This window comes from Penicillium concentricum (assembly GCF_028827145.1).
Source record: "Penicillium concentricum strain IBT 3081 chromosome Unknown utg000002l_segment0_segment0, whole genome shotgun sequence".
Taxonomy (NCBI): Eukaryota; Fungi; Ascomycota; class Eurotiomycetes; order Eurotiales; family Aspergillaceae; genus Penicillium; species Penicillium concentricum.
Window position 1 is genome coordinate 2,061,492 of NW_026622755.1, and position 16,741 is coordinate 2,078,232.

The 16,741-nt window shown below is 50.9% G+C and overlaps 7 protein-coding genes across 7 annotated transcripts; 4 read left to right on the forward strand and 3 right to left on the reverse strand.

The window, feature by feature from the left end:
- Positions 1 to 781: 781 nt before the first annotated feature.
- N7517_004347 (chaperonin-containing T-complex subunit CCT4) lies at positions 782 to 2,708 on the reverse strand (the record flags this gene model as incomplete). Its single annotated transcript, XM_056722077.1, has 7 exons — positions 782 to 1,636; positions 1,690 to 2,262; positions 2,317 to 2,346; positions 2,397 to 2,426; positions 2,483 to 2,505; positions 2,556 to 2,607; positions 2,661 to 2,708. The coding sequence occupies 7 exons, from the start codon at positions 2,706 to 2,708 to the stop codon at positions 782 to 784; spliced, it is 1,611 nt and encodes a 536-aa protein (XP_056578327.1).
- Positions 2,709 to 3,034: 326 nt separating this feature from the next.
- Positions 3,035 to 4,540, forward strand: rpt1 (proteasome regulatory particle base subunit RPT1; the record flags this gene model as incomplete). The annotated part of the gene is made up of 4 exons (XM_056722078.1): positions 3,035 to 3,129; positions 3,203 to 3,317; positions 3,376 to 3,605; positions 3,661 to 4,540. 4 exons carry the CDS (start codon positions 3,035 to 3,037, stop codon positions 4,538 to 4,540), a joined length of 1,320 nt encoding a protein of 439 aa, XP_056578328.1.
- Positions 4,541 to 5,139: 599 nt separating this feature from the next.
- On the forward strand, positions 5,140 to 7,790 carry N7517_004349 (Fumarate reductase/succinate dehydrogenase flavoprotein-like C-terminal). The gene is made up of 6 exons (XM_056722079.1): positions 5,140 to 5,290; positions 5,362 to 5,416; positions 5,479 to 5,552; positions 5,605 to 5,768; positions 5,825 to 7,213; positions 7,268 to 7,790. The coding sequence occupies exons 1-6, from the start codon at positions 5,249 to 5,251 to the stop codon at positions 7,485 to 7,487; spliced, it is 1,944 nt and encodes a 647-aa protein (XP_056578329.1). The 5' UTR covers positions 5,140 to 5,248; the 3' UTR covers positions 7,488 to 7,790.
- Positions 7,791 to 8,440: 650 nt separating this feature from the next.
- Positions 8,441 to 10,167, forward strand: N7517_004350 (uncharacterized protein; the record flags this gene model as incomplete). Its single annotated transcript, XM_056722080.1, has 3 exons — positions 8,441 to 8,810; positions 8,907 to 9,215; positions 9,296 to 10,167. The coding sequence occupies 3 exons, from the start codon at positions 8,441 to 8,443 to the stop codon at positions 10,165 to 10,167; spliced, it is 1,551 nt and encodes a 516-aa protein (XP_056578330.1).
- A 241-nt stretch (positions 10,168 to 10,408) lies between these two features.
- On the reverse strand, positions 10,409 to 11,927 carry N7517_004351 (argininosuccinate lyase ARG4; the record flags this gene model as incomplete). Its single annotated transcript, XM_056722081.1, has 3 exons — positions 10,409 to 10,913; positions 10,976 to 11,810; positions 11,873 to 11,927. 3 exons carry the CDS (start codon positions 11,925 to 11,927, stop codon positions 10,409 to 10,411), a joined length of 1,395 nt encoding a protein of 464 aa, XP_056578331.1.
- A 496-nt stretch (positions 11,928 to 12,423) lies between these two features.
- Positions 12,424 to 13,985, reverse strand: N7517_004352 (fungal specific transcription factor domain-containing protein; the record flags this gene model as incomplete). Its single annotated transcript, XM_056722082.1, has 4 exons — positions 12,424 to 13,067; positions 13,132 to 13,415; positions 13,470 to 13,703; positions 13,756 to 13,985. The coding sequence occupies 4 exons, from the start codon at positions 13,983 to 13,985 to the stop codon at positions 12,424 to 12,426; spliced, it is 1,392 nt and encodes a 463-aa protein (XP_056578332.1).
- An 873-nt stretch (positions 13,986 to 14,858) lies between these two features.
- Positions 14,859 to 16,644, forward strand: N7517_004353 (MFS transporter; the record flags this gene model as incomplete). Its single annotated transcript, XM_056722083.1, has 3 exons — positions 14,859 to 16,216; positions 16,270 to 16,375; positions 16,429 to 16,644. 3 exons carry the CDS (start codon positions 14,859 to 14,861, stop codon positions 16,642 to 16,644), a joined length of 1,680 nt encoding a protein of 559 aa, XP_056578333.1.
- Between the last annotated feature and the right edge of the window lie 97 nt (positions 16,645 to 16,741).

Consider the following 16,741-nt stretch of genomic DNA (forward strand, 5'->3'; position numbering starts at 1 on the left):
CGGGGAATCTTGTGAAATGGGCCGAGGCGCGAGGCCATCTCTTGGCGCGGACAAAGAGTCTATTGATGTCCCCAGCTTCAAATATCCTTATTCACTTCCATTTCGGCTTATAATATGATTAGATCGCTTCTTACAGGTTGGCCTTATTACTAATGTGTATACTATTTAAAGAATAATTGGCTGTTCATCGGGCCAATTGCTGCTCAAAGGTTACTCTATATATTCTAGATGTTTTAAATGAGCCACGCTACCCTGTATGTATTCTTTTCTGTGGCAAATATGCCCTGGTAAGTGGGATAACTAGAAGCTTCTAAGGAATATAACATTGTAGGAGATATATAAAAATGTGCATACATGCCCGATGAAGATATTGAACAGCTTCCAATGGTTGACTCTCATCTGATCTCAACCTCTCAATTGGCTCGAGAGTCGTACATTTCACTAAACGGCATTATTAACTAAGTTAAAGAGCTCAATACATGTTATCGGAGTGTGCACATAGGGGCTTGCAGTATCCTCCTGGTTACCCTAGATAGCCCTAATATTAAAACTCCATGTCAATATGACATCCTCGGGCCTAGCCACACCCTAGTTCTCACATTTCTTAATAGAATATGCGAGGATAGTATTACAGGAGGCTCGGTTTACCATATACATTGCACAGGAAGTGTATACAAGTCTGAGAGTGATTCTATGCAGGAACGGGATATTTTTTTTAATTACTCGTCGCGATCAGATCGCTTTCCATCATACAGCTCACGTTAGCGGCTGCTTGGGGCATTTACCGCGACAGAGCAATGTCATCAATTCTCATGATCATCTTCACAGTCTCGGCAGCCAGCTCAATCGCACTGGTGCTGACTAGCAGGGGCTGGAGAATGTTCTCCTCTGTGATATCATCCTTCACACCACCGCTGCGAATGCTGACACCAGCATTGTGCTGGCCCTGAGCGTGGCGGTGGCGCAGTTCAGTCACAACCTTGATGGAGTTAAGACCGGCGTTCTCAGCGAGAGTAGTGGGAATGACCTCCATGGCATCGGCGAAGGCCTTGAAGCAGATAGCCTCAGTACCAGTAAGCTCACGGGCGCGCATGGCGAGTGTGTGTGCCACTTCAATCTCGGGAGCACCACCACCTGCAATCATGGCACGCTTCTTGACGAGGCAGCGGATGACACACAAGGCATCGTGCAAAGATCGCTCAGCTTCATCCAAAATCAAGCTGTTGGCACCGCGGGCGACAATTGAGACGGTCTGGTTGTAAGAGACAAGAGGAGCCTTGATACCGGTGATCTTGACGTAACGAGCACCGGAAGCCTGGACTTCCTCGACGAGGTCGGCGGTGCCGAGCTTGTCCTCGGTGAAGGAGTCGACATTAGCGACGGGCTTGCAGCCGAGACTCTTGCACAGGAACTCGACCTCATCACGCTCAATATCCTTGATGGCGAGAATCTTGAGACGAGAAAGGAAGTGCAGGGAAAGTTCGTTCACGGCGTCACGGAGGATGGATTTCTGAATCAAAAGGACGTTACACTTGGTCTTCTGGATCTTCTTGACCATGTTGAGCATGTATTGGCGCTCCTCTTTCAGGATCTTGTCCATCTGACGGTAGTCGTTCACCACGATTTGGTTCTCCATCTAAAATCTGATTGTCAGTTTTGTTCCAGTAACAGATCGGGGCGCAAACATACGTCTGGCTTGGGCGGGCTCAGTTGGAACTGAATCAAACCTATCCGCGCCTTCTCGATTCTTGTGGGGCCACCACTGCTCTTGATCACGGGCTGGTTGAGAACCACGCCATCGACCATCTCGCTATCTTCAATTGTGCCGCCAACCTTCTTCACGATACGGATATCCCGCAAGTCCACATTCTCTGCGGTCTTCGGGTCACAGACCTTTAGGACGGAGTCGACGGCCATCGGGCCCAGAAGTCCGGAGTGCTGGGACACAATCTTGGACGAAAGCGAAGTAGAAGCGGCTTGGAGGAGGGTGGACCGATCGGAAAGATTGATAGGACGGGACATGTTGTGGAGGATCTCGACGGCAGCACCGGCGGCTCTTTGGAAAGACTCGGAGATGACAGTGGGGTGAAGGCCCTTGGATAGCAACTTTTCGGCAGCGCCGAGCAGACTGCCAGCAATTACAACCACTGATGTTGTTCCATCACCAGCTTCCACATCCTGTGCCGAACTCAGGTCGACGAGCATACGGGCAGCGGGGTGCATCACGCTCATATCCTTCAACATGGTGTTTCCATCGTTGGTCTGCGGGGGTTAGTTGGGGCTCCCGATGTGTTCGAATGGAATTGTACTGCGTACGATGATGGTCTGTCCCTTGGCTGTTTGGATCTGTGAAGGCATTAGCATCTTGATAGAACAAAACCCTGAAAAGTACTCACCATCTTATCCATACCCCTGGGTCCCAACGACTATATTCCTGTTAGCCCCTCATCTAGGTATCTGCAGATCGTTCGAGCAAGCGTACTGTTCGGATGGCATCGGAGACAGCTATGATATCGTTAGCATGGGCGCCTTTTGAACCATGAGAACATACATACCCCGAGCAGCGAGAATGTTGGAGGCCCGCACGGCCATCGGCTTCTCCTTGTCCTGTATGCAATCAGAAATCAGTGGCCCACACACATCATTTTGAGGTCTCGCACCTTGAAGGAGTTGTTGCCGGCGGCTCCCTGTGCTACTGCGGCGGCCATTTTGAAAATCGATATTCAAAATTAACCTTAGAAAATGAGTGAAAGGAGACAGTTGAGTTGTTGTGGTGGAGGACACACAGGAAATTCTGCGAGGTTCTGGGGCGGTGATGAAGCTTGGCACCTGATTAGTGAGGCTAGCTCGACTACCGCAGCTCTGCTACATCACCGTTCTTTGCTCTCCCAATACCCAACCTATCTATCTTTTTTTCAACTTGCCACTGCTTTCATAGCCCATCGAATTTGTTCTATCTGCATATACATCTTCGATTTCATTGTTTCCTTGGACTCTCCCTTAGCTCGGCCTTGGGCTGTCAACACCTTTCATCATGCCTAGCGCCACGGGTCAGAACTGGGAGAAGTTCCAGAAGAACTACGCAGACGACGAGGAACCAGAGAAGAAGATCACACCCCTTACAGATGAGTGAGTTCCCGGCATGTGTCGATTCAATCCACACAAAGCGCGATGGCAATAATTGACTTGACGTCCATTACAGTGATATCGCAGTACTGAAGACTTACGGCGCCGCACCTTACGCGAATGCGCTGAAGAAGCTCGAGAAGGATATCAAGGACAAACAGAACAGCGTCAATGAGAAGATCGGCGTTAAGGTGATAACTTGTCCAGCTCTTTCGGCCCCTTGAACAACTGGAGCTTACGCCTTACCAGGAATCCGACACCGGTCTTGCGCCTCCACACCTTTGGGATGTTGCCGCCGATCGACAACGCATGGCGGAGGAACAGCCGCTACAGGTCGCGAGGTGCACAAAGATTATCCAGGATGAGAAGGACTCGGACAAGAGCAAATATGTGATCAACGTCAAGCAAATTGCCAAGTTCGTTGTCAACCTAGGAGAGCGCGTTAGTCCGACAGATATTGAGGAAGGCATGAGAGTTGGGTAAGTTATCTGGTGGATTATATGTCATTTTCTAGAAACTGACTAGGCTTCGCAGTGTCGACCGTAATAAGTACCAGATCATGCTGCCCTTGCCGCCAAAGATCGATCCCAGCGTGACAATGATGACTGTCGAGGATAAGCCCGATGTGACCTACGGTGATGTTGGCGGATGCAAAGAACAGATCGAGAAGCTACGAGAAGTTGTTGAAATGCCCTTGCTATCGCCAGAACGGTTCGTGAACCTTGGTATCGACCCACCCAAGGGTGCTCTGCTCTATGGACCCCCGGGAACCGGAAAGACCCTCTGCGCCCGTGCAGTTGCCAACCGAACGGATGCTACCTTCATTCGTGTCATTGGTAGTGAACTGGTGCAGAAGTACGTTGGTGAGGGTGCTCGGATGGTTCGTGAACTTTTCGAGATGGCCCGTACCAAGAAGGCATGCATCATTTTCTTCGACGAAATCGATGCCGTTGGTGGTGCACGTTTCGACGATGGCGCTGGTGGCGACAACGAGGTGCAGCGAACTATGCTGGAACTGATCACACAGCTGGATGGGTTCGACTCTCGTGGTAACATCAAGGTCATGTTCGCTACCAACCGTCCGTCCACACTTGACCCGGCCTTGATGCGTCCCGGTCGTATCGATCGTAAGATCGAATTCTCGCTGCCGGATGTCGAGGGCCGTGCCAACATTCTCCGAATCCATGCCAAGAGTATGTCCGTCGAGCGAGACATTCGTTGGGAGTTGATCTCGCGATTGTGCCCCAATGCTACAGGTGCCGAACTTCGCAGTGTTGCGACCGAGGCGGGTATGTTTGCTATTCGGGCTCGCCGCAAGGTGGCTACCGAGAAGGACTTCTTGGCCTCTGTTGAGAAGGTGATTAAGGGCAACCTCAAGTTCAACTCGACGGCGACCTATATGCAGTACAACTAGAGATTCCGACTTGCATTATGGATGGGATGTACGATGACTATTGTCTTGTTACGTGGGATTTTTTTTTCCTGGTCAATGCAATATAATTTCAACCAAATTTCCTCTGACTTGCAATGTAGTACCCGGACGATGATGTAGTCCCATCAGGGCTACCGACACCGTACACTTTCCTGATTGGTGAGGACAAGACTGGTCATGTGACTACACGTGACCATCTCGATCTAGATGTACAATACGATTGAAAACTACGAGATCTAGCAATTGTATGTCATTCCACTAGGAAAAGTGGGACTAAAATCAGAAAAGACAGCCATATAAAGCTTCAAGACCCCGTAATTGATCCTAGCGGCTCTCTTCAATCTCCCTGACGTTGTACCGTATCCTTCCGGCAGTCTATGCTGGCCGGCAAAATGAATGGTGCACACGTGCCATCTGACCAATCACGGGGGGCCGGCTGCCCGAGGTTGATTTTCATTGCGCAGCCGTTGATTGGCTGATTCGGCCCCGGTCCTCCCCGTCGGCAACTGTGAGAATGATTATGTCAGCGTGAAACTGCCAACCGCAACCCGATTCCAGATGAAAGTGTTGCCCTGGAAGGAGTTCGCTATTCCACAATCTCCCCTCTTTGCTAAGCCCGTCACCGACCCTTGGTGTCCTGCTGTTCTTTTGGTTCATTAGGGAAACTCAATTCTCTTTTGATCCGCCATCATGAGCTCCATGAGCCTGCGGAGCCTAGCTCCTGCATCCAAGGTGAGTAGCCATGCAACGATTTTCGGCCCGCTCGCAACACCCGTGACATACTCATACGTCTATTTCTCCAGGTTTCCCGCATTTTGAGGGATCAGAGACGTCTTTTCTCATCTTCAAGGCCTGCAGGTACGCATTAGAGCACTCCAATTGTCAACCCACGGACGCACCACTAATTACTACTGCGCCAGCCCGGATATGGTCCAACCAGCCTTTGCGCGCTAAGGAGTCCAATGGCTACCTGACCGACAAGTACCCTATCATTGTAAGACAATACCACTCTCTGAATGGAAAGGAGGGTCTCTAACTTGGCGCAGGATCATGAGTACGATGCCGTCGTTGTTGGTGCCGGTGGTGCCGGTCTGCGCGCTGCTTTCGGTCTGGCCGAGGCTGGATTCAAGACAGCTTGTGTTTCCAAGCTTTTCCCTACGAGAAGTCACACTGTCGCTGCCCAGGGTGGTATCAATGCCGCCCTTGGAAAGTAGGTTTTTCCCATCAGCACTGGATGGTAGCGAATCGCGTCTAACTGGATTTTAGCATGCACGAGGATGACTGGAGATGGCACATGTACGATACTGTGAAGGGTTCTGATTGGCTTGGTGACCAAGACGCCATTCACTACATGACCCGCGAGGCTCCGGCCAGTGTTCGCGAGCTCGAAGGCTACGGTTGCCCCTTCTCGCGTACCGAGGATGGACGCATTTACCAGCGTGCTTTCGGTGGTCAGTCCAAGGATTTCGGCAAGGGTGGTCAGGCTTACCGTTGCGCCGCCGCCGCCGACCGTACTGGTCACGCCCTTCTGCACACCCTCTACGGACAGTCTCTCCGCCACAACACCAACTACTTCATCGAATACTTCGCCCTCGACCTGCTGATGGAGGATGGAGAGTGCCGTGGTATCATTGCCTACAACCAGGAGGATGGTACTCTGCACCGCTTCAAGGCCCACCACACTGTTCTTGCCACTGGTGGTTACGGACGTGCTTACTTCTCCTGTACCTCCGCCCACACTTGCACTGGTGACGGTATGGCTATGGTCGCTCGTGCTGGTCTGCCTAACCAGGATCTGGAATTCGTCCAGTTCCACCCTACTGGTATCTACGGTGCTGGTTGCCTGATCACCGAAGGCTCCCGTGGTGAGGGCGGTTACCTGCTCAACTCCGAGGGTGAGCGTTTCATGGAGCGTTACGCTCCCACCGCCAAGGATCTTGCCTCCCGTGACGTTGTCTCCCGCTCCATGACTTTGGAGATTCGTGAGGGTCGAGGTGTCGGTCCTGAAAAGGACCACATCTACCTCCAGCTCAGCCACTTGCCCGCCGAGCTTCTGCATGAGCGTCTTCCCGGTATCTCCGAGACTGCCTCAATTTTCGCCGGTGTTGATGTCACCAAGCAGCCCATTCCTGTCCTGCCCACCGTCCACTACAACATGGGTGGTATCCCCACCAAGTACACTGGTGAGGTTCTGGATGTGGATGAGAACGGCCAGGAGAAGGTTGTTCCCGGTCTGTATGCCTGCGGTGAGGCCGCATGTGTGTCTGTCCACGGTGCTAACCGCCTGGGTGCCAATTCCCTGCTTGATTTGATTGTCTTCGGCCGTGCTGTCTCTCACCGTGTCCGTGACACTTCCACCCCTGGCAAGCCCCACAAGGAGCTTGCTTCCGATGCTGGTGCTCAGTCCATCAAGGACCTCGACTTTGCCCGTACCGCCGAGGGCCCTAAGTCGACCTTCGAAGTCCGCAATGCTATGCAGAGGACCATGCAGACCGATGTCAGCGTCTTCCGTACCCAAGAGAGCTTGGACGAGGGTGTCGAGAAGGTCAACAAGGTTGATCAGTTGTACGCCCAGGTCGGCACTAAGGACCGCAGCATGATCTGGAACTCCGACTTGGTAGAGACTCTTGAGCTCCGCAACCTCCTGACTTGCGCGTATGTAACCTCGATTCACTGATTTAGGATCGCTTGCTAACCTATATTTCACAGTACCCAAACCGCTGCTTCTGCTGCCGCTCGTAAGGAGTCTCGTGGTGCTCACGCTCGCGAGGACTACCCCGACCGTGATGACGAGAAGTGGATGAAGCACACCCTCTCCTGGCAGAAGAAGCCCCACGGCGAGGTCAAGCTTGGCTACCGTGCCGTTGAGGCTAACACCTTGGATGAGGCGGAGTGCAAGGCCGTCCCTCCTTTCAAGCGTACCTACTAAGCTCGCTATTTTGGGGTCGACCCGCAGAGAATACGGAGGATACCACGGAGTTGTTTCAGATGGACCCTATCGACGCCCTCTCCCAACCTCGTGGTTTTGAGGTGGAACTAGGGCTTGTGGCGTCGCAAGGCCCCGTTTCAAGGGGAACCATCTATGAAAAAGACCTTTATTTTTGTTGACTGTGTTACTTACCATCCTGTATAGCCATATTTTTTTCCTTTATCTTAACAGGCGAAGAGTTGGTGTACTGAGTGCTTTCCCCCTCAGTTTGTCTCATATGATTGGATTTATTACTTCTTAATGTTTTTCTCTTCCCCTTAGGTACGGAGTACTTATTGTAGTTTTCTCCTGCCGTATGGAAATTCCGCTTCTTTGTCTGATTTGGTTAAGAAAAATCCCCGGTTGACCCCCTGGCCTGTCAACAAAGAAACCAAACACTAGCCTCTTCGAGTTTCATTTCTAGCCCTGGCTGATTTGTGACTGATTTCTTGCTAATTCGCTAGATTCTGCCATCATGTATCACTGTGGCAACGATGTCGACCTGCCCATTATCCAGACTATACCTCACATGAGCCAAAGAGAAACCAACACTGCGCATGTGAAGCCCATTGGTGACAACATCAAGATTCTATAATTGGCATATCATCGCCACCCCGCACCAGCCACCAACAAAGAAACCCCTCTGCTTCTTTCAGGAACAGGGTCGAGATCTCCATTAGAGAGATAATGAATGCCTCTTGGAAGAATATCTGTCGGGGCATGGGCCGATCAATTTGATCTCTGTTGTCATTTCTGCTGGCAAATCCTCAAATTTTGAATGAGAGTTGAAAGGACAAGGTCTTTCGCTTTCAGCTGTTCAAGCTTGTGCCATCCTGCATAACTGCTGTGTTTTGCGGTTTGATCAAGTTGTCTTCGGATTCGGTGAGACTTGATCTCTGAGGATGCTGTTCGAGATGGAGTCTCTCGAGTCCCTCGGGTCTCTTGTGCCTCGAGACCTCAACGCTTGCACTGGGACCAAGCAGTGGTATGTCTGCACGGCAGGCATCTTTCATGGATGCTGCTCAAGCGATCCATGTACAACGGGAATTTGTCCGGACGACAGCGACAACGACGACTCGAGCACCACACCGACCAAGTTGTCTACACTCTCGTTGACGACAGCTGGGCCCATTGCTCGGTTGCCCAGCGTGACGCCGAGAACCACAACTACTTCCTCTATGTCCTCTTTTTCAGAACCAACTACCGTTTTGTCAACGGATCCGTCTACGATGGCACCCGAGCCTTCTCCAACAGCTTCCTCTATCACTTCAGGAACATCAACAGGTTCGAAGACCCCCCAGTCTCAGAGACATCCACATCCCCAGTAACACTCACGACTTCAGAAATTCTCTATAAGTTCTGACACATACTCGGCTATAGGAGCAGGTATTATTGCGTCGTCCTCGGTTCTGGCCGCTAGCGCGTCTCCATCCAGTACCTCGCCCACCACCCCAAATGCTACATCCTCAAACCTGGGCGCAATCATCGGCGGTGCTGTTGGAGGAGTTGCCGTCTTGGTCATATGCGCCATTCTGCTTTTCTGCTGCTGCCGCCGCAAAAGAAAATATGGAAAGCGTGAGAAGGGGACAAGTCTCGTCTCATGGTACTCATACAGATTCACGCGGAAAGATCGAGCAACTGCGTCCGAAATGAAAGGGCCTCTATCCCCACCAGACAGCGAAGCAAATAGTGAGCAAATTATCATTCGATAACTGACTGCCCATTGAGGCAACATAACATTTCACTGATACTAGACATTACGTTAACAGTAGACTCATTCAGCGCTGTCTCCCCATTCACCATGGATAACACGCGGGCAAGCCCAATTCTCACCCCAGACCTAACATTGGTATCATCGTCAACAAGCCTTATCTCACACTCTCCCCATAAAACGCCCCCAGTCCCCCCAACCAAAGCGCACTCAAACGAGCTCGTCGCTTCCGTTCCTCCCCGGCAAGGATTTACCCCAGAGCTACAAGACACGGGCTTCCATCGCCTGCGCGCTGAACTAGCATCCCACTCACAGAGCGAGCTGATCAACGTACCCATGGAGCAACGACAGCGACAGCAGAATCATATCAGGTCGAGGTCTGGTCCACGGGCTTGGGAGTCGCCTGCCTTGGCACCTATAGCTAGTCCACATACAATCCCTAGAAGAGGAACCGACAACGGCAGTGGCCACAGCCACAGCAATAGCAATGGTGGTAGTCCGGCGAGAAACCAAGCCGGGCGGGTCATCACCGCCGAGGGAGTTGTCCTAGGCGCGAATCTGGATCGATACTCCAATGGCATGGAAATCGGAGAATCCCAGGCCCAGGGGGAAAGGGGAAGGAAGGCCGAGCGCGGTGAGACAGATCATGTTATGAGTTTTATGCAGTATGGCGGGAGGCCGGAGGATCGGGGCTTGGGAAACGGGCTTGGGATCTCAACGGGTGGTGACCATGCTTCCAACCCCCAGGGACGTGGGGGTAGTGCGTCCAGGTCGAGACCTAGGCCCGCGGAGCACAGTTTGGAAGATGATATTGCGGCTGCGGAGGGTAATGCTGACGTCCCGCCTGCTTATGAGGCGGAAGAGGGCGCCCCTGGACACGACATCAAGTCTCCATCTGGAACGATGGGTATGAGCCTGAGAGGGGTTTGAGAGGTTGATTTTGATTTTGATTTTGGGGTAATGCTAGTCCCGGCTCAGGGATTTTTTTATGAGATTTGAACGATGGCCTGATAAGTATGTTATGTTGTATGATACTCCCTCCTTTATTAGCAACACATAGTTTGGCCCTTTTATTTTTGGAAGACACCTAAACAAGTCAATTCATATATTCATTTTTGTCTAACCGAAAGCCTAACATTTGTTTTCTGTCATATATCGTATCCTAAAGATTTTACAGTAACTTCTTCAGCACAGCGGTCTGCTCGAGGACTGCGCGCTTGCTGGTTCCGCCAATGGCATCCTTCAGCTCGACGGCACGCTCGTAGTCAAGGCAAGCCTGGACATCAGCGTCGAACCGGGCGTCGACTTCCTGGAGTTGCTTCAGAGAGAGCGTATCCATGGGGACATTGGTGTTCTCGGCCAGAGCAACGACACGGCCGGAAATGTGGTGTCCCTCGCGGAAAGGCACACCCTTGCGGACGAGGTAGTCGGCGATTTCGGTAGCCAGCATCTCCGGGGCCAGGGCGGCGATCATCTTCTCGGGGTTGACGGTGAGAGTAGAGAGCACACCGGTTGCAATCTGGATGCTGTCGCTGACAGTCTTGACGTGGTCGAGCATGGGTTCAACACTCTCCTGCAGATCCTTGTTGTAGGTAGTGGGAAGGCCCTTGATTGTGCACATCAGGCCGGCCATCTGGCCGAAGGCACGGCCAGCCTTGCCACGGAGCAGCTCCAGGCTGTCTAAATTTTGGAACATGTATTAGTATGCTGCTTTATATTACATAAACGGAAATCAAACTTGCCTGCGTTCTTCTTCTGGGGCATGAGGGACGATCCAGTCGAGTAGGCATCTGACAGACGAACAAAGCCGAACTCCAGACAGCTGTAGATGATCAGATCCTCGGCCCAGCGAGAGATCTTGAGCATGAACGAGCTGCCCCACTGCATGGTCTCCATGGCGAAATCGCGGTCCGCAACAGCGTTCATGGAGTTGTACAGCAAGCCATCGAAGCCAAGCTCCTTGGCCATAGCCTCACGGTCAATGTTGAAGCAGTTACCGGCAAGGGCACCGGTACCAAGGGGGCTCTTGTTGACGCGACGGATAACCTCACGCAGACGCTCCAACTCGCTAGCGAAGGCAGTGGCATGCGACAGGATCCAGTGGGACCAGCGGACGGGTTGGGCCTTCTGCAGGTGGGTGTATCCAGGCATGAGATAGGCGATATCGTTCTCAGCGCGAGCAATAGAGACCTTGATCAGATCGCAGAGGTGGTTCTCGATCAAACGGAGCTCATCGCGGAGCCACAGGCGCATATCCGTGGCGATCTGCTCATTGCGCGACCGACCGGTGTGCAGCTTGCCGCCGATATCCTTGCCAATGATCTCGCCCAGACGGCGCTCGTTAGCGGTGTGGATATCCTCGTCGTTCTCCTTGGCCACGAAAGTGTTTGTTTGCCATTCCTGGGCGATCTGCTTGAAACCCCGCTCGATCTCGGCGAACTCTTGTGCTGTGAGGATACCAGAGTTGGTGTTGGCGCGAGCAAAGGCAATTGAGCCAGCAATGTCCTGCTTCCAGAAGACACGGTCGTAGGGGAGCGACGTGTTGTACTGCACCATAAGGGGGTCAAGGCCCTCTGGGGTTTTTTTGTATGAGTCAGTGAGTTTTTTTGGTGGGATAGAGGGTTTTGGAACTCACGGGTGAAGCGGCCTCCCCAGAGCATGTTCTCAGCGACGCCTTTAGGGTTACTCATTTTGAAGGAACGAAGATTGATCAATGGCTTGAAAATGAGAGAAAATAGGGAAATTCGAAGTTGAAGTTCCCCCCTGCATCTCGTGGAATCACCGGCAATCATCCGCTAAACCTAATTCGGTAATATCTGGGGACAATATTTACTATGAGTCAACTTGACATTTCCCCCAACCACATTTTTATAACATTGAACTAAAATATAGAATGTGCTCTGTATCACATGCAGCTTCTGAAAAGGCATCTTTTGTGTATATATTTCTCCAGAATACTAGATACGGTCTCCAGTTTCAGAACCTGCCGGCGTTCTAACATGATTCGCCTCATATCTATGTAATTTGGCAATATACTAGCCGCTAAAAAGATGATCAATAGCTTAAGCGCTCTGTATAATTCCTCCCTAGTTCGTGTTATCCCCTCTTTGACTAGCCCAGAAGCCCCTAAGTCGACAAGGGCTCTCAATACATTGGTTTATCCAACTGGAAGGATCGTCGCAAACGCTATGGGTATTCGAGAGATTCAAGCATCATGAAGTCAGCTGTCGATATTGGTAATAATCCAAAGTTATCATCAGGCCAAGAATCCAAAGTCTGCGGGGGTCGGAAAGGAGTTGCTTGGATTTGGTTTGAAGTATCGTGAGAGGTCTGAACCGATGGATCGCTGATGGATCGGCTGGATTGCTCGTTGAAGTGGGTGACGTTTCTCTTCTGAAGTACTGTCTGGTACCAACTCCGGATACCTTTCCACTGATTTAACAACCTATGGAAGTAATGCGTCTGACCTTGCGGTGTGCTGGTCATGGAGAACAGTTCCTGCGTTCGTGTATATACCACGCCGAGGTAAGAATCCAACCGAGCAATGCGTGCTGTGGATTCTTTATCGGAGGAAATCACATCGATTGATACCGAAATTTTGCTTGCCAGCATGATCGTATATGTAAGCTGTCGCCAGTCAAAGGCAGTCCATATTTGCATATTGTCCGCTGAGATCGCCAAGGCACGTTTCATGTAGTTCTCCACGTGTGCCAGGCAATCGAACATAATGCTCACCCGGATCGCAGAAAAGGGGTGGCTCCGAAGATTTCCATGAAGCCCAATCTCGTGGGCGTATGCCCCAGCCAAGTCACCCCACGTATTAAGTTGCGCTTATAACTCCAAGTCAGCTTCCTTTGGCCACTATCTTCAACTGGAAAGGCAATTAAAACCCACCATGTTCGGATAGTCCAGGTGGAAGGCTTTCCCGCCACGAATGGAGTTGGCCTCCGAGAGCTTTCACGACCATTTGAACTTTATCATCACCCATGGAAAGACTATGGTCAGGGTCACCATATTCAAAGACGCTATAAACTTCATTCATAATTCGCAACAGCTTAATGAAGTGTATCAGCGTCTTGTCGGTTTCCACCTCGCTATCCTCTTGGAGGGAGAATGCACATTGCTCCATATATGTGGAATACGCAATTGGTGATTGTTTTCGGCACATGAGTGCACACCTAATTGTATGTCAGCAGATAAGACCCTAATAATTGCGGGCCTATGGTGCATACAGTGTTGACTGGATGTAGGCCCCGATTAAGACCCGTCTCGCCTCATGACTCCAAAATTCGTGTTTGCGAGTTGTTATATGTTCCGGTGCTGGTTGAGAGTTGAGGATGAGATCGTGCTGTGTTGTTCCTTGCGGAGGCTTCTTGTTGAACCCAAGATCTACGATCATTGTCACACACAATGAAGCCAACCGATATGCATGGTATTGCCCAGACTCAGTCACGTTGAAATGATACCTGGATAATTAGACCAATTGCAAACAGTTCCTTTAGGAAAGAGATCACGTACCATGCAAGATATGCTAATAGCCCCTGGAGTATGTCCAAGCTACGTTCGCCATTGAAGAACCTCAGCCCTAGTTCCTTCACATAAAACCTCTCTAGAGCAATCTGTTGGGGTTTGTTTTGCCACGATGCTATAACCAGCATGGCTTGCAAAAGCATTGGCCGTTCCTGCTGCAATTCCAGCACTCCAAGCCTCCCAGGGACGATAACGCAGGGAAAGTGCTTATCTGACATCTCTCGATAGGTCTGACACAAGGTTTCTGCCTCGTAAAATGTGACAAGGCCACATGTTAGAGGATCCTGATTCGTGGGGGTTGGTTCGCTGAGCCCTGGCGCTGCAGCAAATACTGCGGGTGTAATATCTGGTATAATTCGATGCAGCGATCGGTCTGGGAAACGATCCACTAAAGTACCCATCATCTCCTCCAAATGCGACATCCGATTATGCACTGCTATTCAGTGAGCTTGGGGTTTCATCTATAAGGGCTTGCGAAATAGGCCCACATACATCGACTTTGTCGCTTCCGAGGGCGTATTTCAGGGAAAGTACAGTCCTTTTCATGCTGTTGACACCTTTTTTGGGTTTGAATTTCAAGTTAATATACTAAGAAATTAAGCTAAGATAGGAAAAGTCGAACCTATGGCAGACCGTGGGCACCTCGCGACTGGGAACACAGCGGAGCTTTTTCGCCTTGCACTCAGAGCAGGCACGGCGCGGTGGGTATCCCTTCTCCATGAAAGAAATATGGATCAAGAATCTCCGATACGTATACTAGGCTAGGAGGAATGAAAAGAGCAGAGGTTGTTACCTTCAACTCGGCCAATGCGTCTCAGAGGCGCCGATTCCGAATATTCGGTCACGTGTGGTCCCACTTTCTCCGGCCTCGGGGACAGTTTAACCTCCGAACTCTATTTTGGTTAAGTATCACGACTTCTGGGACTCTGGTATAGCGTATTTTTCTCGGAGGATACATAAGTAAAATCAAAATGACCGATATTGCATCGGATTTTTACGGTGTAAAGTACACCATGTCTCCCTATTTATATTGGCTTGACCCTTTCTAGTCAAGAGTCAGGCGCAATATATATTACAACCCAGGCTTCAACATGGGCGTCACTCCAGCCAGCAACACGCCACACAGCCCGAAAGACTCCCATAAATACACTTTGACAAGACGACCATGGCGACTCAACGTGACGGATTTCCAAACGATAATTGACTTTCCTTATCGTGGTAGCGGCACGTTAGACGATCCATACATTGTGGAGTGGCTGGAGAGCGACCTCGAAAACCCCAAGAATTACAGCGAGGCCCTACGATGGAGTACCACGGCATTGATAGCAACCATGACACTGTGTGTTGCCCTTGCGTCGTCTGCATATTCGGGCACCGTTGGTTCGCTGCTCACTGAATTCAAATGCAGCCATGAGGTGATTACCCTGGGTCTTTCACTCATGGTCCTCGGATATGCCGTGGGACCGTTGCTGTGGGCCCCCATCTCCGAGTCCGTTGGTCGCCGCAATATCTTCCTTCTTTCTTATACCGGATACACGATTTTTACTGCTGGTTGCTGCGGCTCACAAAACTTTTGGACTCTCATTATCCTCCGGTTCTTCACTGGTCTTTTTGGATCCAGCGCCTTATGTATTCCCGGAGGTCAAATCGCAGACATGTTCAAAGCGGAGCTCAGAGGCCTTGGAATTGGCGTTTTTTGTCTTGCGCCATTTATTGGACCGGCTCTCGGTCCCATCATTGGTGGTTTCCTAGGCGAAGCAGCCGGTTGGCGTTGGGTGATGGGCCTGCTAGCTATATTCGGGGCATTGTTGACATTGACGGCATTCATCTTTATGCCTGAAACATATGCACCGGCATTGTTAAGAGCACGCGCTGAGCGTTTGTCGCAAGCCACCTCACAGGTCTATCTAACTGCTGAAGATGCGAAGAACCCTGTCGTTTTCAAGGAGTTGGTCAAGCACGCGCTGCTTCGGCCGTGGGTGTTACTATTCCGTGAGCCTATCGTTTTTAGTCTGACAGTTAGTAACTTTCCCTCATTCAAAGGTATAACAATCACTAACGGACCCATGAAGCTTTACATGTCAGCCATCTACGGCACTCTCTACATGTGCTTTGCTGCATTCCCGATCGTGTTCCAGGAAAAGCGTGGCTGGAATGCTGGTGTTGGAGGTCTTGGGTTTACGGGCGTCTTGGTAGGGCTGATAGTCGGAATCCTCATTATTTGCTGGGACAACAAACGATACGTTCGTATCTACCGCGCAACCGACGGGTTTGCCCCTCCAGAATGTCGTCTACCAGCAGTCATCGCGGGCGGAATATCTATTGTTGTCGGACTGGCCTGGTTCGCCGCCACCGACTCTCCCCATATCCACTGGGTGGTTCCAATCATGGCTGGAGCTCCATTTGGTGCAGGATTCGTCATGGTATTCATATGCTGCGCCAATTATCTGTAATAGCCCCCTGTTCCTTGCACCTGGTGACTGGCTAACTTGCTATCTCTAGTATTGACGCGTACGTGATATTCGCCGCTTCAGTACTTGCTGCCAACTCTGTGATGCGGTCCATCTTTGCTTGTATCTTCCCTCTTTTCACCACCTACATGTTCAATGTACGTGTAAAACATGGCTCATTTTGTGATGTCGTCTGCTAACAGGATTGAAGGATATTGGGATACACTGGGGCGTGGCCGTTCCTGGATTTATTGCCCTCGCCTGCCTTCCATTCCCCGTTTTGTTCTATTTATACGGTTCAAAGATCAGGGCGGGTTGTAAATACGCTGCGCTGGCAGAAGAGCACCTCCGAAGCACCAAAGTGAATGGAAACTTGAGCTCACAACCCTCGACTGACTTCGAAGAAAATGGGATCATGAAAGTGTAAGGGACATTTGAGGCGAGCCCAGTGACTCAGTGTCATTTTTCAGGAAACTGTCTTAGGGGTTCAAACCCCATGGACTCACTCTACCTAATACTGGGAA